This window comes from Cololabis saira, chromosome 23 (assembly GCF_033807715.1).
Source record: "Cololabis saira isolate AMF1-May2022 chromosome 23, fColSai1.1, whole genome shotgun sequence".
Classification (NCBI taxonomy): domain Eukaryota; kingdom Metazoa; phylum Chordata; class Actinopteri; order Beloniformes; family Belonidae; genus Cololabis; species Cololabis saira.
In genome coordinates, this window is record NC_084609.1 from 23991354 (window position 1) to 24016105 (window position 24752).

Below are 24752 nucleotides of genomic sequence, written 5' to 3' on the forward strand. Positions count from 1 at the left end.
AGTTAAATGGAAGTTTGATGTCATGATGATCTGGGAAGTTATAAACTCCTTAAAAAGTCCACGGGTGTCTCTAAATCCTTCTATAAGAAACTGAAGTCAGCAGTGAAGAATTAATGCAAAGGAGAGCGATTAAGCCTCCTTATGAGCACAACGCACTAGTAAAAGTGGATTTTCTAATTCATTATGTATTTTAATGCAACACAAACATTAAGTAGGTGTAGCTCTTGATGATATTTTTTCAGTGCTGGAGTTGGAAACTCCTTATACTTTATTGGTGAAATGGAGTCGTTGCCTTACATGCCTATAAGTATCAAAATATGAATATTGATGGCCATAAAGTTATTCATGCTTGCTCGGCCCATCATCTTTATTTGAGAAAGAAATGAAAACCTATTCTCTCGCACTCCCAGGAGAGAAATAATATGCCGTGGCTCCCTCCCATCCATTTCCCTGTATCAGCTGAATAAATGTGCAGGAGAAACGCGGAGGCCTGTGCAGGATGTGCAAAAGTTCACTTTTGAATTAATTCTGTTTGTAGCTATTTATTGTACCTGGATTATCAACATTTCTGGATTTAAATATAAATGTGTTCTATTTACTGTAACAGCGGGTAGAATGAACTTTTCCCAGGTTGAACTGCACTTGAAGATTTGTCATGATGATCTGAGTTTCTCATGCTCTTTGTATCCTTCCCACAAATCTTAAATAAATGTAATGTTTCTAACCCCTCCCCCAACCATATACTGTCTTTCCAGACAATAAATAATGACTGATTTAACCTGCTTAATGTCATGTAGAAGCTCTTAAAGTCAGCAGCATAGTGCTCACAGTCACGAGCTCGAGGTACCAGGTCGCACCGTGCCCAGCAAATCCCGTCAACGCTCAGACCATTCAGATACCGTGCATTCTTTCCACCCCAGTCTTTTTAAACAAGCGGGCTGAATCCTGTTCCTGTGGGAAATATGAACAAAAAGATGCATTATCTATAAACACTCACAAGGTCTTCTGGGATCTGACCTTGTTATTTCCATTCAGTTCACTTTGTGTGAAAGGAACCCCAGACGGCTGCTCTCTGCTCACTTTAGCGCACAGGACCTCACCAGCTGAATATACCGAGCTTTAGTTTAAAATGGAACACTGAAGTAAAACACACGGCACAGTGAATTGATTAGCATGTTAGCGTTGACTCTGCACACAGAAAATAGCATCTTTGAAGTCTCCTAGTCGGGGTTCGGATGGCAGATATTGCGTGTCAGCATTTGGCTGTTACCCTCTTAAGTTTTAATACTTGTAATACTTTCTTGTATAGAGTACATTTAGGGTTGAAGACTGGTGGGTTGAGGGCATTGCTTTACATTTACTAGTGTCAAAATCTAAAATAAAATAAAAAGGGCCATTCATGAATTCATATATTCTTATATATGTATATATTAGGCCTGCTGGAGCCTAATTCATCTGTCAGTAAGTAAGTGGCGCTCCAGACAGGTTGTTAGCCCATCGTAGCAAAAATGACATCATTTTATGGATGTTGTCATAAACAGAAACATTTAATTTGGGATTGAGAGCATAGTTTTGGGTCCCTGATTAAAAATAAATTGATAACTAACCTGATAAAAACACAACCCCATTATGTTGGCTGCATTTACACTGGAGTGTTCAAGTGCAAATGTGCTCTGATTTCTTTTTCTGCTATGCAGCACAGATCAAATAGATATTCAGTTTCAATTTCAGGCCTCATTTATATGTAAGTGATGTAAACAACTCTTAAAAGAACGAAATAAAATAAAAAATATTGAATAGCAGCATTAAACTGGAATTGACCATCAAGACCTACAGGGTACATGCAACATTATTTCAGGCCCATCAAGATCCAAAACATGTATGTGAGGTACAGTACTATGACAGGCCCTAATTAGAGAAAGATTAACCCTCCTCCTTTTCATCCACCCAAATTTATACCATCCTTCATTTGCTGTATCTAAGAAGTGCGTTCGGCAAATCTGTAACATTTATTTGAAAAGAAACACAAACACTTTGCAGAAGAAAGGAGGGGAACCAAGTCAACTGGCTGACTCGACCCATGAAATACCAAGACAAGAAAGAAACATGCATCAGGTGTTTTGGCCAAAGAGTGCCACACTTTCATTAAGACCTCAGGAAACTGTGTCAGCTTTTAAAAAAAAGGGAATTTAGGATAAGGCGCCTTTTGACTTTTGGCTTTTCTTTCTCATTAATTTCCAGTAAATTCCCAGTGGTTTTGCCCATTGGGGCACCTGTCGTCTTACTTTTCAGGAAGTGGTGGATACCCACATATGTATATACGATCTATGCACCGTAGAGACTCGGAGCGGACCGACATTAGCATTCTGTGGAACTTCTGGACCGTCCTGGTCACCGTCGGCTCCCGAGAGGAATCCCTTCTTCATTCATCAGCTGCTGGGCAGAAGCATTCACTCATTAATCAGAGCGTTTTCACCAAAAACAGCTGCTTGCCACATCTGGAAGTGTATTAAATGAAGGCAATGAAACCAAAAGCAACAAACGATGAAAGCTGTCAGACATAAAACCAACAAAGTGATCTGATGCATTGTTAGTAGGGAAATGTTCCACGATTACTCAGTGTGGGCTCGGTTGTACGACACATGTTATTCACTTGGCACAAAGTGCTGGATTGCCCTTTAATTTTTAACTTCTTTAACAAGGTGTTTGTGATTTCCAGGACGCGTGCCAATTTTCTGGGAAAATACGTCACTGTCACTCGCATTTGGCTAATTATTCATTTCTTTTGCTTCCAGCACGCAGCCAGGCTGTTCAGGTGTGTGAGATAGTGGCTGTCCACAAGACGGAAGATGAAGATGACACCAAGTCCAGGAGGCATCAGAAAAAGACAAAGCACAGCTCCCCGCAATATCCACATGCTTTTACAGGTACAAAAATGATGATTTCTTACTGTGTGAGGGCCCTATGCAACATGCTGCTTGGGTCCCACAAGTTTTCCAGACTAAGACTGAGCGATTCTTAATCCATTAGATGATCCTTGAGCATGCCTCAATCTATTACCCTATATGAGCAATCAGTCATGATGACCTCTCATATTTAAATGAAAAGAGACGGATAATATGATTTGTAACCAAAGGGCCCAGGACAGCTTCCACAACATCAAGGTCAGGGTTTATCAGTGTCAGATCACAATAGGGTTTATCAGTGTCAGATCACACCATCCATCGGTGTTTGAAGCCAAGTGGACGACCAAGGTCTCCTGGGAGGTGAGATGATTGTTCTGTTGGACGCAAATTATAAAAGACTGGAATCTGTCAGAATACATATCCACATGCAGCAAACGACGCCCCTGCAGGAAGGTAACTTTAATTCTCCTCAGTAGGCCTGTGTTGAAAAAATACATTTTTCAATTCTAAATCGATTCTCATATTAATTCCTAAAAATCGATTGGTATGTCTCTTTTTTTTTTTTTTTTTTCATCATTACATTACAACTTTTGGTATTATTTTGGTTATGCCCTGAAAGTAATGTTTTGTTGGACAGGAGAATAACTGGTGCCATGTTCCTGCCTTTAAATATGTTTAAAGGTATGAAAACATTAAAGTTTTCAGTTATAATTGCATACATTGTCTATATTTCATTACTTTATATACTGTCTTGGGGTTACATTTGCATAAAATACTAAAAACCAAATTCTCAAAAATTAAAAACCGAAATAGACCAACATGGAAAAAAAATTAAAACAGAATGTGGGAAAAAATAAAACCGATTTCATACGACTCTGTTTGCTGCCCTGGATCTGTTTGGTAATTCTGCCCCACATGATGTTTCTGAAAGCAGTTTTATCAGCATTCTGGGAGCTGATTGGTCCTTACAGCCATATAGTCATAATAATGCATAACTAAACAGCTCAAAAAACTGTTTTAATAACACTAACCCAAATCAATATCAGAATCGAATCAACTTTTCAAAAGGTATTCCACACATTTTTGTTTTTTACAGCATTGTTCGGGATCAAATCAAATCTTGATAATCGATTCTGAATCTTAAGAATCGGAATCGAATCGATTCTTGACATTTGAATCGATCCCCAGCCCTACTCCTCAGGTCAAGTTTAAACATTCAGTTCCGGGTCCGCGTATGCATTTGCTAAGATTTTTAAATGGCTAAACTGCCCTTTTAAGATAAACATTTGTTCAAATGCCACCTAGTATCACAGTACAGCTACACTGAAAAAAATAAATCTAAGCACATGTAAATATAACATATTTAAATCTGTGATATTAACAATTGATAAATGAAGTTTGTTGCTTTACATGAATACATCTAGTTTTTAACTTAATCTGCATTTTTTCCTTAAAAAGCAGTATTTCTGTAATCCCAGGCAATCTTTTCATTTACACACAAACAACAAGCAATGATCCTGTTGTATTTACCTTTCCTTTAACAATTTTAATCTATTGGGCAGATTGACCAACGTTTAGATGAAACATGCTTTATTTGTTTAAGTGGAACAGCACAGTAAAAAATATCTTGCTTTTTCTACTTTAAAAAAATGAAGGCAACTTTTTTGCATGATTATGTAGATCATGAAAGACTAGTCTTTGTATAAACTACATAAAGTACATAAACTAAATAAAGTAAACTTAACACAATTAAGTTGACTGTACTTGCAAAATGTATTATTTACATACAAAAAATTAAGTAGTTTGTTCAAAGACTAGTCTTTCTTGATCTACATAATAATCTCATGCAAAAAGTTGACTTATTTTTTTTAAGTAGATCAGGCACAATATTTGTATCAGTGTACGTCTTTATTTATCCAACTACGGACCCCTCTGCAGTCGCAGATATGCATTAACAAGACAAGTCTGTCGTGGCTTAGCTGGCTGGCGCTTAGATGGCAACGTGCTGGTGACTTTAGGGCTAATGCTTGACGTGGAGCCATCAGATTATATCCGAGCTTGATCGGATTTACATTATTTATCGCAGATGTTGAAAATTAGCCCACTAATGTGAACCTTTAGCAGCATTAGGGTGCGTGGAGCCTGACACGACTGCGTTGCCACGGTCTGTGAGAGCTTCAAAGGCCTGCGCCGTCATCTGATTATGTAACCCATCAGGAGATGACTTTACAGCAGACCTGAATTCCTCCCCGCCGACCTCAGTGCAGCTCGAGCTGCTCTAAGTGATTTAGATTCAAGCTCTCCCTTCAAAGTTAACTTTTCTCTCATAAAAAGAAAATGCTTAGTCTGATCATATGACGGCAGAATCACTCACTAAGCTTTTTAAAGTCAAAACGCACACATAGAGAGATTTTTTTCCCTGCTCTTTAAGGTTAATATTTCAGTAATGTTCATAGTGGGATATTATGTATCTTTACATCTTTTTTTGTAAAAACCTTTTTGACATAACGACTTCCTCCGCATTTCCCTCGTGTCTTCATTTCCTGCTTGTTCACGTATCAGACTGAGCTGGTCAGCATAAAACAAGGGTTCAGTGTGAGGATAATTAGTAATAATACTGATCCGTGACAAAGCCAAGAAACCTTGAGCGTAGGCTTTGAAAAATAGTAGGAATGGACAAAAAAAGGTAGAAATATTTACTAACGTGGGGGTCACAACATGTATATAAAAGGTAGTTTTAGATCAGATCAGAAGAGGGAAGCCTCTGATTTATTCATCTTTATGTTTTCTTTTTTTTGCAGTTTCCTACGTGAGGAGGACGAGCCAACACCAGTGGAGGTGCAGCGACGTCACCTTTCACTGTGCAGACCAGGGACTCTGCCAGCGCTGGATCCACGTTACAAATGAGCAGCTGTCATTACTCAGTCAGTACTTCTAGCGACGTTCTCTGTCAGATGTACTTCTATACTTATACGTGCTCTTGCAGTTCAGACAAAATGATTTAATGGGCTATGAATCGTAAATGACATCATCTGCTCAGTTCTTTGGCAAAAGGGTTCCCACATGCCAGTGTGTGTTTACGCAGATCTGTAAAAAGTGTCTACAGTAGTTCCCGTTTTCTCATCAGCGGACGAGTTTCTGACTCAGTGCTTAGTAGTCCGCGGATTTGTGTGTGTCCCACTCACGGTTTTCACAGACATTAAAAAGTTAAACATTAAACTTATGGAGCAATTTGGCACAAAGTGAGTGCAACACTCTAAAGGTAAAATGCTTGCAAGTAGATCACATGGTTTGCTTCTGCAGGAATTAGCGTCTTAAACATGTAGAGAAAAGAATGTCAAGAGGGTTTAAGCCATTTGAAATGTTCCTCTTGGCCCCATTCTGGTAGACGGGATCAATAGATTGGAGAAAATGAACTGCATTTATTGTTAAGATGAAGTCTGCATGTCTTTAATAGTGTTAGGTACCTCCACGGTGCACCTCAACATCATCCACTGATACATCCAACTTATTCTTCTTTGCGCTCGTTCAACACTTAATCCCTTTTGACCATTTTCAGTCTGAGCTTGTGCTGTATCTCCACAGTTTTCCACCGCAGATCAAAACCAGCCACTTCGCATCGTATGGCAGCACTTTTGTAGGTTTATCTCCTCGTGCTGCAGTACCCTTGAGCTGCTTTACTCCCTTCCCTCCCTCGTTGGACACGTTTACTTTTTCAAGCGCTGTGTTTTGGGGGACTAGTAATTCACATTTTTAAATAGAATGCTTGTTAATAAAAACTGAATCAAACTTGTCAGGTGTATTGCTCTTTAAAGACGAAAAGTCAAACACCGCACACATCTAATGACGGTCTTTCACTCTGCAGCCAACCGGCCGAAGAGCCTGCTGGTGTACATCAATCCATACGGGGGAAAGCAGCGCGGGAAGCACATTTACGAGCAGAAGGTGGCTCCCATGTTCCGACGAGCCGGCATCTTCACCAATGTGATCGGTGGGTCTCTATTAGTAGCTTTCCAGAGCATTTACATAAGGAATGGGTCTCGAAGGCCACCGTATCCATCTGCTGCCACTGTGGCATCTCGCAGGGACTGAAGAGGCTCGAGAGGATATCATTTTGTCTATCGTCCCATTAATCAAGCCCCCGCCCTAATGGAGGCTGGTAGACTTGATAAGCTTGTGTATACGACCAAATCTGTTATTCAATAAGTGTTTGCTGCAGCTACATGAAGTCTGGAGTGCTGATGCTCCATCAGAGTAATTCACTCTGAACTTCCTGTAGTGACTATTCATATTACTGTACATTACTGTATATGCCCAGTAAACGCATTTACTGTGTACATGTAGTGCTTTTTGTTTTGATCTCAAGGTTCATATACGTGTAATGTCTGAACTAAACCACTTCTACCTGCGCCCTTGCTTTTCCTTAACATTTATCTTCCATTAATCATTAATCAGTACTGTAGGTTCCAAAGAAATGTTTCAGAAGTGTAGTGCCTGTCCATCACCTTTATTTCAAAAAGCCTGTAATATAATGTCAGTCTTATCAATCAAGTCACAAATAACCCACTTAGTTTGCACATTCCTTTTCATTTCATTCGTGCTAATGCTCAGCATTTAATTGGTTTCCACAGTTACAGAGCGCGCCAATCATGCCAGAGACCACTTGAAAGCAGAGGCCGAGCTGGACGAATATGACGGGTGAGTACTTCAGAGAGGCAGCTGCTACTTTCAGCTTTCAAACTGGGTTTTCACTGTGATGTTTGGTTTACTCCCGTTTTTTCATTTAAAAGACTAAAAATTGGGGATAGCTCAGCAGGCCAGCAGTGACCCGTGTTCTATACCAAGATATGTTCAGAGTATGATAGTTGAAACAAAGCAATATGTACTTATTCTACATGGATAACAATGTTTGGGTGATTGTGAGACTGAGGAATACATGAAAAACACTTTATAGAACCCAAAACCGTTAGAAATGTGCATTATAGGTGTAGAACATTTACTATTAAAAGCCTTTTCCACCAAAGTGGTTTCCAGTGCTAGTTTAGAGTGTAAAGGAACATTTCAAAGTTAATGTTCCTTTACAGCACACGTTAGTTCTATCCATCCATCCATCTTTTAAACTGGTTTAATACTATGCAGGGTCGCGGGGATCTGCTGGAGCCTTTCCCAGCACATTGCAGGCAAAATTAAAACTTAAAAAAAAAAGTTTATCTTGGAACTGCTTGTTTTTGGTTGAAAACATAGACGGTATAAGAAGAAGTGGCCAAACCCCCTCTGACATCACCCTTATGAAGTGGTTTTGGCTCCTCTTTTTCCCAAGCGTACCTGGCTGCAGAGTGTGTAGAGGATGGAGCTCCACTGACCTGCAGTCTAAACTGGAACCATGTGATCTTCACTCTCAAGTGGTTAGCTTTAGGGAATGTATCAGGGAAAGTTCTGCATAAACTGGAGCCATGTGACTTCCAGTGGCGCTGCATGTCGCTACAATTCCCTCTCCTTTTACCTCATACTGAACAATGCCATTTTTCAACAAATAGACCAGAAAGTTTGCCAGAATAAGCCAACGTTCTCTTCGCTGCAGCTAGCCATTTAGCTTGGCTGATTTAGATTATGCCAACCTATAATGCTAATCATATAATTTTACAGTCATTCTAGCAGACTAGCAGAGCCCTGCTGGGACCCGTGGTCCTTTCTCCTGCCACTAGTGCGGTCAAAACCATTGTAGTCAATCAGGCCTGCAAGAGCCAGAGCCAGAGAGGAGAATATCAGGATTCTTCCTAATGGGAGTAAGCTTGCGTTGTCTGCTGACGTCCTACAGGTGACGCAGCAGGTGGAGTGCCAGGGGCCCCAGCCGAGCTGCTAATCTTCATTTCAGTGCTGTCGTTTTGTTAGCGAAGCTTGAAATGAAGATGTCTGCTAATGTAAAATTAATTAACATTACAGGCTAGCAGAACCAGTCGACACCCCAGGCTTGTTCATTCAGCCCATTCTCTATCTTACAGCGCTTTTGCTTTTTTTATTTAACTGACACGGGGTGGCGTGTTGAGCTGGCCCCTCCAATAACTCGCCTCCAAGGGTACTTTTAATCGCGCGTTAGGGGTATTGTAGACAGAACTGACATGGGGTGGCGGGTCGTGGGAGGGATTTGTAGGTAACAAGGAGAGGATGTCTGCGGGCTCCTCATCCGTGGACGTCATAAATCGACATATTACAGAATCATAATCTGCCATGGAAAACAGAAAGCGGGCCGTCAAGTTACATGGTACCTCTAAAAGACCTCCGAGTCGTCTTCCCTCCCCTCAACCGGGCTTCAGGCACCGGAGAGGCAATAACACGCCTTGATTTACACCGACCAGCGTGTTTTGAACATGCACTCATCATCCAGAGATCCAAATGGGGTTTAATCTAAAAAAGCCATTTGATTTACTCATACTGGAGTGTTTAAATAGTGCAGCTGAATTGCTCATAACATCCCAGAAGTTTTTGTTGCGAAAACGGCCTTCCAGCTCCACTGTATGTCACTGGGTCTCTTTCGCTGATGCTAACCTGGTTGTCGCTGCGCTAACGACACATGCTGTGTTCCTCTGATTGGTTGTATGGCTATCGAAAGGCACTTTCTTAGCATCCATTGGTGCTGTCCCCCTTCAAATCAAAGCTGACTCCAGAGGAACTAGACTTATTCTCCATGTCAAAGAAGAAAATAAGAAATGCCACTTACCTGCATTTCTTATGAGTTCTGTAATCATTTAGTGGTTAGGGAGCAAAAAGTGGCTCACGGGTGAACGGCTTTGCTAGCCTTTGTTCAATATAAACGGAGCATCATAAAACACACATTTCAGTAATTCTTCTGCAACTGAGCCCAACATCACATTGTTCTCACGACAGGACTCCTTTTTATGTTTAAACTTAAAGAAAGGTTTTCTCCGCAAGAGACAAGATTTTAAAGCCCCAACAAAATTTGAATTGGAAGCCTTCAGAAAAGCAAACTCAGAATATTGTGATTTAAATCACACGCAATTTCAATCCTTTACGCGAACGAAAACAAGAAAAAGCCTCAAAGCGAAGGTCTTGCTGCTAAATTTACATGTGGAATATTTTACAAAACATTCACGAATTGGCAGGAAGAGACAGCCAGATTCTATCATGAAAGCTTGTGAAGCAGAGCACGCCTTCATCTGATTTCTGAAAGACCTTTAGAGCTGGCCCGAATCTTTGATGGGAGAGTACAAGAAATATTCGGAGCTTCAGTCGGGAGGTGGGGACTGTATCACTTCCAGCTCCCTTTACTCTTCAGCATCACTTACAATAACGAGAATACATCAGACTCTGCAAATTACCTACATAAATCAAGGCTGTGTTTTCAGCTCAAACCATATGAGAAAAGTGAGAAATCAAGGGTGAGAAAACAAACACGAGAGGCTTTTCTTTCCCCTGGTGCGTGTCGTTTCAACTCCTATTTATCAGACATCTGTAGCACCAGAAACACCATTAGAGCCCATTATGCTTTTACTCTGCAGTTCATAATTTATAGATACATTTACGTTGGTTCTGAGTTAGACCCAAGAAGCCATAATGCTCGGTGGCAGTGTGATATTCTTATTTATTGTAGGTTTTCACAGCTGCTCCGTCTCATTATTCTCAAAGTGTTTTTGCTATGTAGTTGTTTCTTTCATGATTACGTGTTTTTGCTGCAAACGCGCGAACATGTAACTAAATTGATCGTATTACAAGGTCCGTTGCTGATTCCCTTTACCTCTCCAGGGTGGTGTGTGTGGGCGGAGATGGGATGTTCAGTGAGATCCTGCACGGGTTGGTTACCAGGACCCAAACCGACCACCATGTGGACCAGAACCAGTCGGACGCAGAGTTGGTACCGTGCTCCGTACGCATAGGGATCATTCCCGCAGGTCAGTGACGTCACACGCACACGTTTCCAGCGTTTGTAGGCGACCTTGAAAGAAGTGTTTGGTCATTGATGATTTAATGGTATTTGTGAAACACTCTAATTTCGTTAAGAGCTTTATAGAGATTTAAATCTTGACATTTAGGAAAGCATATTGTAAAAATGCATTTAGGGAGAAGATGAATAGTTTCAGAGGGATGAGCCCGAGTCAGCGCCACACGTGAATGATGGGTAACTGAAAAGGGCACAGCTAGCAGGGTTTAGATCAGTTGCTTGTTACCAACTTTAATTTTATGTTATTTTATGAACAACAGTACTTCTGTGTTTGAGGGCATATAATTGTGGAGTGTCAACCAACTCAAATATCCAAGCATGATGCACATTTGTCCTAATCTGAAAAGTCCATGGAGCTCCTCAGATTTATTGGGCGCTGTGAAACCACAAACCCAGATCGGAGGGAAATTATCCAACTTCCCTCAGCTTTATCCCCACCAACTACACGCTATGTTGCATTCCCTGTATCTCCCTTGGCTGCTTTTACCAAAGTATGACACCAATAATAATTATATGTTTATAATGGAACTTTAGTAGCTTTGGTATGTGGTGGGTTTATCAGAAATCCCACTTTATTATACTAACACATGCATCACAGCTACAAATGCATCAGAGGAAAAATACCATCTCCAAGTTATGTCCTTATTTTATAGTTCAGAGTATTTTTCTTGACATCTGTGAATAAACTTTAGAAGAATATTCTCCAAGAAAAGGCACTGAGACGTACTTTCTACAACGTTGCCTTTACATTCACTGATACAAGAAAAACTTGCCAGACACCTCTTTACATTTGTCAAAGCTGCTCTTTGTACGAGCTTGTTCCCTGAGCACAGGGCAACATATCAAAATAGAGTTCAGTATGAAGTGCACCTCTGGTGGAACTAAATGGTATTACAACACGTGCCGGACCGTCCCCACTCAACGGCAAAGTATTGTGATTTGGTCATTACGGCAGCTCTATACGTCCTCATGGGGGGTTTTTGCTATATAGTGTGTGTGTGTATGTATGTATATATCTCAGAAATAACAGCCGCCAGTGACTTCTTGCAGGATATATTTAACAAAAACCATAAAGTCCACCAGAACTGAAGAACTTCAGACTCGTCAATCCCAGATTTCTTAGTTACAGAGTGTTTCTATGGCAACAGTTAAAGGAGGATTGTGCTGCAGGAGGCCTGCACGATCATTCCAAGTATCATAAAAGGAAATATGCCGGTGACATTTTGAAATGTCTATAATTTTCTCCGAGAAAGAATTACAATGCATGAATACCAGTATGGGGTTCCTCTAAACTTAAGATATTAGCAGCGAATGAAATGTGACCTTCTTAGTGGCTTTTATAAGCTATTAACATGATTTCTGTGTGCACTTGTATAACCAAAACATTTTTTTTATTAAAATTTTATTAGTGCAGTTATGTACTTGCTGTCAGCGAGACATCAAGGCCACAGGGCTGAAAGATTTGTTATAAATGGGTTTTTCACTGTTTTGGTTTTTTTTCCATGAGTAGTGCTATTTTATTTCAAGGATTTTATGAGTTAAAAGCAGGTTTGGAAGTGGTTTGATTTGTTTTGATCATATCAGATTGCTTCCTCTTTAAAGCGGCCTTGGCCAACCTTCTCTCAGAGATGTTCCTCTCAGAGGTGGCTTTTTGATTGCTCTTTGTATCTATTCATGAAATAACTCAAAAACCTTAGTTCTCACATAGCCTTTCTGTGAAATTGTAATTCACAACCATATTGTGCAATTCTCTGAGTATCTTTGAAGACTGAAGCTGCATCGCATATTGATAGAAGTTTCTAAATTTAATTAGACATTTTTGTAGGTGTTGCTGTGTTAAATCAGTCCTCTTTAAAAGTATTTTCCTCTGTCTTCCTATCAAGAAACATCCCCAGCCCATTGTACCCAAGCTTGGCCTCCGATTTTGTCATTTTTCTGGATACAGACATTTGCATTCTCACCTGTATAGTACATAATGTCTCGAAATATTGAGTTTGACACTTTTTGTACCAAACTGGACTAAAACTGTACTTCTCTGATAATGACTCAGGTCGCACATTTAAAAAAGTAAATCTAGTGATCCTTCTTTTTGACGTGGCTGCAATTTTTATTTCATTTTGTACATAACGATAAATGTTTGTGCTGTAGTTTATGTTAAGCCAAACTAATGTGCGTACTTGTTCAGTTTAATTCAGTTTTAGTATGTGGTATGTTCACGTCAGAGCAGTTGGCTTAAAGACAAAGCACTCAGAGAGGGTGGAGAGAAAAATGCAGTGAGAAACTTCTTCGTGATCTAAATTCGGGTAAATGTGTCAGTTTTGCAAAGACTGAGAGCATTTGCGCACCTGAAAGGTTTAATCCATTCAAAATGAACATGAATTAGCTCTCCACTTCCTGTGGTTTTGCAGAGCAACACAACCAGGTCAAGACCCCAAAAATGAGGTGGTCGCAGTCCAAACAATCTGGCTAACTCTTGTGTAGTCCTTATGCGAAAGCATATTTACTTGAAAAAGGGCTAAAAGGCTAGATTTGTATGATGTCATCAACCTTGTGGACTGTTTGGAACGTGCGTCTCTGCGGACGCCAATTCATCAAAGACCCCGCTCAGACCTTGTATTGAAATGCATGCTAGGAAATCCGGTCATAACTAATGCAAGGTCTAATGCAGATTCCGATGCAGATCTGATCACTCAGGATTGAAGCTGCTCTGGGACACTGGTGTCCACATTCTCGTCATCGTCTGAGTGGAAAGTCAGCGAGGGATATCTCATAATCTAAAGTCATTAGCTTAAACAACGACTCATTTAATTCTGCGAGCAAACAACCTCATTCTCCTTCTCAAACCTTTTTCTTCTTTATGCTTGTACTGTACACACCATGATTTGTATTGTATATCTTCTTGGTTGAATACGGATGGGGCGGGGCTGAACTATGCGTGAACTATGCTTAGTTACATGAAGGAACTGCATTTGCAAGATTAAAAGTAACACATTTGTTGTTGGCAAGCAAAAATGACGTGCTTGCTTATTTGCATACAGAGCGGGAAGGGCAGATCCGATCACCCAAGATGCATCTGGGTACACAAGTTGACTTGTGATTGGAATTTTCAGGACGCATGTTAATGCGAGGTCTGAACTGATTGATTTTCAAAGGTGATGAATACAGCAATATAAAGAACCACTTTTTTTCTCTTAAAACAGAAGCTACCGGCTTCATTGGTATTTTTAACAGCACATGTTTTTCTTCCTGTTTTCATCATCTTTTTGTTCTCCAGCAGAAACATGTGGCCACCAACTGCTTAGGACATTTGAACATGTTTGAAGTAATGACTTACTGTTGCTATGCTTGTGTTAAAAGAAAAAAACTGATGCAAAGGAGAAAACACTTCAAGATATTTATTACATGAAAATAATCCAGCGAAGGTAATATTGACACTTCCATGAAACTCTTTCCTGGTCAGTTTTTTTTAAAGTCTATAGGTCTGTAGGAGCTGATTATACATCTGATTGCCTCTCAGGTTTTTAGCTGCCAGCTTTGCTCGAATCATTTTATTATAGATCTCCTTTATATGTAATTTGTTGTCCATGAATTTATGGCCCTTTATTTGCTTTGATAAATACTGTTCAGTGAGTCTTTAGCACACTAATTGAACTTTATTGTGAGACAGTTGAAAAGTGTAGCGTTTAATCACTGGTGACAAAAAGTCTCGCTGCAAAACACAGTGTGGCTTAGATGCAGAAAAACGCGGGTTGAAGGTTTTGTTTATGTGCAAATCTCTGCTTCTGCCATGTGAGCGTGATTCATAAAATGATCAATAAAAGAATCAATGTCGCCGCCACTCATCTAATGATGTGGTAATCTGCCACAATCCGCTGAGCCAGGCTTTAAAAAAAAAAAAAGAAGCAAGAGCTCATTAGTGGCCTTGTTTCAGACTTGGACACGTAGTCGCTGCATTGTTTTAGCTCTTGGAATCTGGGAAGGAATGTCAGCAAATCCCAACACACTCAGAATAGATCATGTTGCATGTTGATCAAAGATCTGCCGTCTGGTTCAAAGGGGTTTAATGCTGCCGCTGGAAGACGCCGTCGCCAGTGCCGCCATGAATTCATTCATGCGCCGAGGATTCAAAGAGCAGAAAATATCTTTTTAGGGGGCAGAGCTAAAAAGCATTGGGAGTCCATTGTTGTCCCAGTGATAAAGACGATCGAATGGACAAGATGATCTGACTGGCAAAACCGTTCTCGGGGAATTGCAGATGAAAATCTGGAGCGCCTCTGCTGAGGATATGCCCTGTGACAGTTCTTTCCTCTGAATATGCCAGCAGGCTACTGTGCTTGAGTAACTTAAGGGGAATAAAACATAGAGCATCTGAGGGCTGAACATCAGTGAACATCTCTGTGCACCAGTTACATCCGTTCAAAGTGAGCTGGCTCGTACCGAGCGGCTTCAGAGGAATCAAACGGTTGCATAATGTCACCGTTTTTAGCCTCGGCAAAAAAAAAAAGAAAGAAAGAAAAAAGAAAACGCGGGCCCTGTAGGGCTGTCAGGAGCAATTGCAAAGTGTTCAGATGTGATTATGAAGCTTAGAGGAAAGGAAGCAAAGGCCAGATAAGTGATATTCATAGAAAGTCAGGGAAGGCGAGAGACGGAGCTCATCTTCATACTCATCAGTGTGTCCGCCGCTGAATGACAGGCCTGATCTCGCCTGTCACGCTTCTGTGAGCCGGCTCAAAACATCGCATAGATTCCTCTCTCCGCTCTCCCCTCCCGCTCACTCTCCCTGTCTTTTATCAGTGGCAGTAGCTCCACATTACCACTTGAAGATGATCAAAGTTGGGCAGATAGGTCTGAAATTACACCACGGGGGCGCAGAAAGAGAGATAGAGCCTTATTACCTCTCAAGTTGAAAGATTTAATATCAAACCCAACATTTCTCACAAGGCAGGCGATGCCTCTTATCCTTCATTTGTTGGCTGAAGTAGAGCTGATGATAGCCCAGAGCCGGGAGCCATCCGATTAGTTAACTTTATGACTGTAACGTCTCCTCGCTTCTGCCTAATAGAATCATTCAGCTACATTTGCCTTTCTTGGTTGCAGCTTTGAAAGACACTTAATTCTGACCTCTTATGACTGATTTCATTTACGAGCGATAGATAAACTCAAAACGACAATATCGGTTGCATCATCTTCATCTGGAGTCTGGCAGCAGTCTCCTCCGATTACACGCGCATTAAAGTTGAGGTGTTTTACATTCAGATCTGGAGAATCTTTCACCGGAGATTCTTCATTTTAAAAACAGTCTTGTGGCCGTAATCGTAGATTTACAGAGCGGATAATATCAAGTTTCCGATTCACTCTCTGTCTACGGCATCTGGGGTGAAAACGGTGTCAAAATGTGAACGGCTGTTATCCAAATGGGTCAAAGGGCCAAACAAGTGCTGATGCACCGGGGGCTGCAACATACCTGAGCAGCATTTACAGGAAATGTACAGGACTGTCTCAGAAAATTAGAATATTGTGATAAATGTCTTTATTTTCGGTAATGCAATTAAAAAAACTAAAATGTCATACATTCTGGATTCATTACAAATCAACTGAAATACTGCAAGCCTTTTATTAATTTAATATTGCTGATTATGGCTTACAGTTTAAGATTAAGATTCCAAGAATATTCTCAAATCTTTTGACATAGGATATTTAAGTTTTCTTAAGCTGTAAGCCATGATCAGCAATATTAAAATAATAAAAGGCTTGCAATATTTCAGTTGATTTGTAATGAATCCAGAATGTATTAAATTTTTGCATTACAGAAAATAAAGGACTTTATCACAATATTCTAATTTTCTGAGACAGTCGTGTAATGTGAGGAGTTTAAAAAGAAAAAGAGAAATAAAGCATCCTCAGGTAAAGGAAAACACATGACCCATCACATTGTTAATATTTAATAAAACAACTGAGCCAAACTGCAGAAAGTGGTGTGTGATCAACTTAAGTGCACTCCATAACTCATTAGCTTGTGGAGCCACCTCCAGGAGCAAAATTATGAATGAATCATTATCTACATGGCCTTAGTAGTCTCACATCACATTGCTCCAGTTTATTGAGTTTTGCAGGCAGTCGTTTATGTGCAGCTCTCAGCTCGCATTCCAAGCAGGTTAAAGTCTAGACTTTGACAGAGGCACTGTAACTTTTTCCGTCACACTGAGTGTTATACATTTGTCAGGTGTTATTGCATCACGGTCCTGTTGCGTGACCCAGATTTAGCTACCAGACAGATGGCCTCAAATCTGACTCAGGAATACTTTACTCTGCAGAGGGATTTATGTTTGATTCAGTGACTGCAAGCTGTATGATTTATATGATTTAAAGCCCTATGGGGGCATATCCTGCCTGCAGACTCGCGTTGCTTTTGGCGACTTTCACCGTTTTGAATAAAAATGTCATTCACATAAATCGCACATCAAAAAGCATTTTGCAATAGCAGCTTTGGTGGCCCTGACACGGACACGTGAGTCTTTCTGCCAATCGCAAATAAAGGTAGGGGCCATTTTTCATGCTTCATAAAGCTACTTAACCAGTCTCTAACGAAATCCTATGCTAAACAGTTTAGTAACCTCTTACTAATGGGTGCTGCGTTTCATGAAGATGATAAAGATGTTTTATTGTTAAGATGCTCTCCGATACATGTCGATTCAGACACCGCATGTCGCCAAAAAGCAACACACATTTTCAAGCATGCATCTACACTATATCTGCTGCGTTGACCAAACAAAAATAAGGGTCAAGGCTGTGTAAACGAGTGGGGACGGTTCTGACATGTCTTTTATTACCACTTTGTCCCGGTACTGTGCACTTGGTTGTGTCTTACACCTGAAGTTTTTTGTGATAGGCTGAGATATTGCTTCATAGAGAGGCTTTTAAAGGGGGGGCTGAGTAAAGTACTTGGTGTTTGTAGTTGACAGCGGTGACTGCGCTCTCAGTTTGAAGATTCATGCATGCAGTCTGAAGGGAAGCTAGGCTAAGCGGCTACTCAGAATGAGGGTCGTAGAGGAGCTAATTCTCACTCTAAAACAACACAATCTTCCAAAATATTACAGCGGTTCAAATGAACGCGATAAAGTAGATTTCTATACGGCGACTAACTTTTGTGTTCTGACAGTTCTGACACAAATCTCTTCCTTGATTCTCCAAACCGAGAGCGCCGCACCCGCTATCTACTCCAGCTATGACAGTAAATACCCGGTTGTACTTCACATAACCCCACTTCTCCAAAGTAAAAAAGAAAAGAGAGAAATATAGCTTTAATTTTTATGCATGAGACTAATATTCGATGTTAGCTTTTAGCTCAAAGTACCACTGTGCTGGATACAGTTTTATCTGTGTGGTGTATTTTTCGGTAAAACTGTTTTCAAAAACCTTTTTTCAATCTAAGTTTCATAAGTGGTGTTGATATATTTATCATGCTCAGTGCCAAAAGTTAAAAAGTCTCTGAATATCTTAGAATTCATGGAAATGTTCTCCTGAAATATATTTAAAAATCTGTTTATTTTGGAAAGTACAGTCATTTCTCACTAATTTCCAACTCCATGTGACTATTTTGGAACCTCATCAGTCTAGCTTTGCCTTATGTAAAGTTAGAAAAGCAATATATTTGGTTATTCAAATGACTTTAAAAAAAAAATTCAAATATTAAGGAAGCTCAGATGTTCAGCTGGGATGCTTTGTTTGGGTTGGTTCTTGAGATGCGTTATTCAGTAGCTGTGCACATTTCCAGGACAGGGTGACATCACAGTCCCAGATTAGAGAAGTGTCATTCAGCTTCTCCATTTTGTACAACAAAAGAAAAGCTTCCTTCCCTTCTATTGTATCACTGTTATTCTGACTAAAGGATCTCCGCTGATATATCATTAACGCCTCAGGAAACTGCATCAACTTGGAAATAAAAACGGTTAATGTCTCCTTAAAGTATCATCACTGCTTTATGGCCCATCTTGCAGAATGTTTTCAGCACCACTTCCTGCACCCTGTGCTGTCTAAAGCACACTGTGGGGCGGAAAATGTGCCGTCCACTTTGTCCCATTTATCACGCCGGCACCGGCGTACCTGTGCCTAACCATCCCTTCATGTGTTTCTGTTCATACAGGGTCAACTGATTGTATCTGCTTTGCCACAGTGGGAACGAATGATCCGGTTACTTCTGCTCTGCACATCATTGTGGGTGAGTGGAAGTCACTGGAACGCCAAGGAAAGCTTCCCTCGCTTGTTCTTCATCCCAGTGCTCTGGTCTGATCGTATCAGTGTTGAGCGATTATAATGACAGCTTTTAGTGTGATCTTCGTCTTTTTGCGTACACAAGTTTTTTTAAACTGTCCTCACAGGTGATTCCCAGCCAATGGACGTGTCTTCAGTTCACCACGATGACATCTTTCTCAGATACTCCGTCTCACTGCTTGGATACGGTTTCTATGGAGATGTACTGGCAGACAGTGAGAGAAAACGATGGCTCGGTCCGGCCAGGTACGACCTCTCAGGTACGTGAGCCGCCATTGTCAGGACTCATTGCCCTGAAATGGATACCGACCTCTCATTTCCTTTTTGTCTTTATGTGTTTTAACCGGGGCGGTCGGTTCTGCAACTCGATGGTCCGACTCGGGGTCCAGACTTTGGAGGATTAAAAATATAAATCTTATAAACAGCCTCAGGTTGTTGAAATCCTGTGTTGAGAGCAGCAGCTTCACCACCACCATTTATCTCCCAACTGGGTTTGCCATAAATACCGGCAGTCATGATGCGTTTAAAAGGAAAGGCGCCGATCCCTGGATGCAAGATATTAAATCAGACTAAATTAAACTGGGACCTGCTCAGCAGCAGGAAACAATCAGTCACAGACAACCTCTATTGTTGTTTATTTTAACATGAAGGGTTGTGTGAAGAACATCTGCGTTTGGTTTGATAGTAACAAAGATAGTTGTGGAATTTCTTACTCATCCTCACCGAACAACCGAATAACTAAGCTGCCAGACTCCAGCAGGAACCCGGAGACGTGGGAGCATCTCACCTGCCTGGGCCTCCTCGCATCCACTCCCAGCGTGTTTTACAGCCGATTTCCAGTTCTTCATTGATTTCCTACAGTAGACTTCTCAAACGGGTCGTGGCCTCTCACCTCGTTATTTACCTGACCTCTGCGCCTGAGCGTAGACTCCGGTCCCGAGGCAGAAGACTAATGTTTGCTGACCGGGCTGAAAAGCAGAGGTCAAAGAGCCTTTTTTCAGTCAAGACCCCTAAACTTTGGACAAGTTCAGCAGTCTATCACTTTCGCCCTAAAACACACTTTCACTTGGAACCGAGTTTTTTATCATTTGCCACAAAGACTGGCCTAACATTTTATGATATATTATTGTGTGTTTTGGTTTAATTCAGTCGTCTTGTCGTTGGTGTTCAGCAGAGACCTGGTGTCGCTCTGGGAGAGTCAGGTCATCAGGAAGCGATATGTTTGAATCAGAAGCACATTTCATCTTCTAATTTTACTCCAAGACCTTCAGGTCGACGTTACCAGATGGCCAAAACAAAAACTAATCGGTATTCCAGGACACTTATCCCCTCTGTGATCATTTTGAGCTATATTAACTGGTAATTCTCGAGCATCGCAGCGATTTATTGATTTGTGCTCTTAATTTTATTATTTCTATTGCACTCAACTCTCCTGATTTATACCCCACATTTCTACTTTTGTTCTTGAGTGGCATTCGCACTGCGGGTACGTGTGAACTGAGGTGTTTTTACCCGACTGAGCTGCTGCAAAGAAATTGCCCGTCAAGGGACTGATGGAGTTTCCTGATTGTGATTACCTTATTTAGTAATAGTTTCATCTGGTGATTTTATGGAGCTACTTGTGACATATGTTCAGAAATGTGCTACATAAATCAGCATATTACTAAACTTAGAGTGAGTATCGATCAATGATAACCTGAACACATTTTTTAAACAAATATCTTCATCCTTCATCTTTTTGGACAGAAAGTATTATTTATTCATGTTAGAGGGATATTAAAGCGGGGGATCATTTTACAGCATTTCACTTGCAATCACACCTGAAAGTTCAAATATTTGCTTTAAAACACAGAACTTCTTTAAGAGGTAGAACTCGGACGTTATCGTCCACTTTAGCAAAGCAGATGTTTTGATGCTTTAATGGGTCATCTAATAAAAAAACGAGGTTATGATTGTAGTTATCGTTGGTAATTGCATTGTATTAAAAATAAACACGAGAAGGAATTGGGTTGAAATGTGTCACTGATTTCAAACTGGAGCTGCATTAGCCACTGTTTGCGTTTATATTAAGCTTCTTAATCTGCTGACAAACACACCAGACTGCTGGTCTCATCAATTAGTTATGCAGATGTGACCTTTGCACTTCTTTTTCCTTTTGGCATATTAAGTAAATAAACTCAAACGTGTACGTGATTGCTCTTGTTCGGTGCAGGGGCGAAGACGTTCCTCCTTCACAACCGCTACGAAGGCACCGTCTCTTTCCTCCCCGCCGAGGACGGCGTGGGCCACCCGAGGGACAAGCTGCAGTGCCGATCAGGGTAAACCAAGCCTTTTACAATGTCTTAGCTTAGCAGAGCATCAATGGCATACTTTATGTTGCAAGGACGCTAAGTTATTGCTGACTCAAAGACCACTTTGTTCCTAAAAAGCCTTTGACTTAGAGGCACACATGATCAAAGCCGTGTTAGGAACTGAAGAGCATTTTTCTATGATTTTACTACTTATTTTACCATCAAATGTGATATTAACGTGTGCTAAAAGAGCTTTTAAGCTCTGCTGTTATGTTAAAAGCTAAAAACCATATTCTGCTCAGTTAAGATCGATTTAAAGTTTTCCTTTCTAGTGAGCTTGTAAGAGTCTTGAACATCCGACACGCTGATAATTTGACTGTAATTCAAAGTCTTGCCGGTATTTCAGGTGCCGCCTCTGTCAACACAAGCGCTCATCGAAGGACAAGTCCAGTGAAACTTCAGAAAAGAAGGAGATTAAAGGTAAGAGTTTGGATTTATTATTTAAGCTGTACCTACTTAACGCACCACAAAAGGAGTTTGTTTTTTTTAAACGTCAAAGAATTCTGGATTGGTTTTAGGAAGCGTTGTCTCCGGAAAAAACAACCCAAAGCAACCTCGGACCCAAGTCCTGGTCATGTATGGCTTAACAACATTACATCACACATCAAAAGAGATGAAACAAGGTCACAAGGCTACGGTTGACATCTCGTAAATGATCAAGGAGCGACTGAGCGAGGGCAGCGGATGCTCCAGTTTCCAGCAGACACCGTGGCCGTGATTAGGAATGAGTTGGCGTAGATAATTGATAGAAGGATCGGCTACGGTACAGGATACATTTATATGCACCGCATCAGATAAAATTATCTTACGCTCCACTAGGCCATGTCTCAGCTCACTTCAGGTGTTGTGATTGTGACGTCTGGATGGATGAACACAATCAGTCAGATTGATATTAAGATAACTTTAATTAGCGTCATACATTAGCATGAGCTAAGCCAAGCCAGAGTAGCCGACCTGTGGTAACTCTTTCTATTTCTACCCAGAGGTGTCAAGTAACGAAGTACAAATACTTTGTTACCTTACTTAAGTAGAAATTTTGGTTATCTATACTTCACTGGAGTAATTATTTTTCAGACGACTTTTTACTTTTTACTCCTTAGATTTTAAAAACAGCCTCGTTACTCTATTTCATTTCGGCCTTTAAAAAAAACTATCCAGTTAAATTGCTCCATCTGGATAGAGTGAATTTGGTAGTTATTGTTTCAGATGTTCTTGTCCAGTTTTGTTCTTACATCCGTTGCCCTCAGATTCCTGCAACTAAACTTGGATGTACATTCCAATAAAGGTTAGGATAAATGATAACAAGCCTCTGAAGTTTGACTTTTTGCACCATTACAATACTTATAGGCAACTAGTCATCATATCTTCTGCTCTCTGAAACGCATGTTAATGCTCAATAGTACACATATATGGTTCTTTAATATATTTGCATTATACTAAGATGCATTCATTTTCAATGGCTTTTGTCCTTAATGGCTTTATCCCCCCTTACATTACTTTTACTTTTATACTTTAAGTAGTTTTGAAACCAGTACTTTTATACTTTTACTTGAGTAAAAAACTTGAGTTGATACTTCAACTTCTACAGGAGTATTTTTAAACTCTAGTATCTATACTTCTACCTGAGTAATGAATGTGAATACTTTTGACACCTCTGTTTCTACCCTTTGGCCCATGTTTCGATTAACCAGCATGAGCTGGAGGCTTCAAACTGACTCTTCAGTAAAGCCATGCTGATGTCACACGCGGAGCTTTGTCCAGTTCTTCTTATACAGTCTGCGGGTGAGATCATGCTGAGATCAGAGCAAATCCGCGGGGGGAGAGACAAACGTGGCACTTTGGCTCCTCACGGGATCCAGGGGTGAATCATGTATCATAAAACGCCTGCAGGAGGATGATGGAGGGACCAAAAACTAGTAAACATGTCTTTGTGCCCCTTTAGAAACAAGGAAAAGGACATTTCTCATTCGTCAACCTCATCTTCATCCTCATGTTTTTATTCTGAACCCACTGCAACGATTCAGAAATTTGAAGAAATGTGTATTTTTAAAGAGTTTAATTTGAGAATAGAGGCAAAAAACAATAAATTTGGCTGGGTTTACTTTTTTGAGACGAAGATTAAGCACCTGAGCTAGACAAAATTAATAACACCACCATCTTCTTGTCAAAATTATCTCTGTTATTTTGCTCCCACAGCAAGGTAGCGTTCTAGATGAGATCCTTGATGAAGTATTGATGAGGATCTATAATCTGATTTTAGTGACACGGCGCTGATCTCTGTTGCCGCCCGCCGGAGCCTTCTTTGCCCATCGATATTTGTCCCCAAATCTCCAGCACCCAGCCCCCGCTTGACGAGCCCGCTTGTCCCCCGTGGAGATGGGAGTCCGTCCGCTCCCTTGCCCTGCGGCTGGAAAACCACCAGCTCCCGCTCCCTCAGACCCGCTGCACGCACGCTTTATTATCTGCAGTCCTCTCAGGCCGCAGACACTGCAGCACGAGCCCCCGGTGGCACATGACGTACTGCCTCCTGCTCGGCTGTGCGCTGGAGCATTTTCTGTGTGTACTTTGAGCCGTTGTGTGGGTGTGTGTGTTTGTTTTTTCTACTTCTTTAATTAATGTCCTGATGGTAAATCTCAGATTTTCTATCTTCGCCTTGCTTTCAGGGACTCTGGGTTCCTGCAGTGCTTTTGTCTGTTTTATTTGTGTCTATGAAAAACAAAACGAGCGTAACCTGTGTGTGTCTGCGTGTGCGTGTATGTGTGTGTTTGTGTGAGACAGACTCTGACTAATCAGGAAAAAACTCAGCTGTGCCGACTCTGGTTAGGGGTTTGCCTCATGCCATCGCCGCCGTTTGTTTTGTGTTTGTGTGTCTTCTTCTCTGCTGAGGGAAATCGTAGACAACTGCTGAATCAATGAGGCAAGACGCTCCCTCTCTCTTTCTCTCTCTGCAAATGAGTGTCTTTGGCGAAGGCGAATACTCATTTGGAAGCATTAGCAATGCAGAGCCGACGGTCCACAGTTGGTGGTGTCGTTTCTAGTTGTTTTGTTTTGGGGTTTTCTTTTCTGTTTTTTTTTTAGTGTAACTTTAATCACTGCTTCCCAATTAGGATATTGTTGCGTTTATGTAGCCTCGGCGGGCTTGTTATCACACTGGCTCGCATTGTCATCTCTTGTAAATTGAGGTGGAAAGGTAGCGCCTCGTCTCGCTGGCTGAGATCACATCGTTCTCCCTCTGAGGTGCTCAGAATACAGGCGGGTGCTCGTTTG

General features: G+C 40.9%; 1 protein-coding gene across 1 annotated transcript in view; it reads left to right on the plus strand.

The window, feature by feature from the left end:
• cerk (ceramide kinase) overlaps nucleotides 1-24752 on the plus strand; it is a 55128-nt gene that overhangs the window by 15931 nt on the left and 14445 nt on the right. The window contains exons 2-10 of the mRNA XM_061714590.1: nucleotides 2796-2927; nucleotides 5708-5830; nucleotides 6772-6897; nucleotides 7538-7604; nucleotides 10668-10813; nucleotides 19007-19081; nucleotides 19242-19394; nucleotides 21347-21452; nucleotides 21832-21905. Of these exons, the coding sequence (XP_061570574.1) occupies nucleotides 2796-2927; nucleotides 5708-5830; nucleotides 6772-6897; nucleotides 7538-7604; nucleotides 10668-10813; nucleotides 19007-19081; nucleotides 19242-19394; nucleotides 21347-21452; nucleotides 21832-21905 (1002 nt within the window). The remainder of the gene's footprint in view (nucleotides 1-2795; nucleotides 2928-5707; nucleotides 5831-6771; nucleotides 6898-7537; nucleotides 7605-10667; nucleotides 10814-19006; nucleotides 19082-19241; nucleotides 19395-21346; nucleotides 21453-21831; nucleotides 21906-24752) is intronic.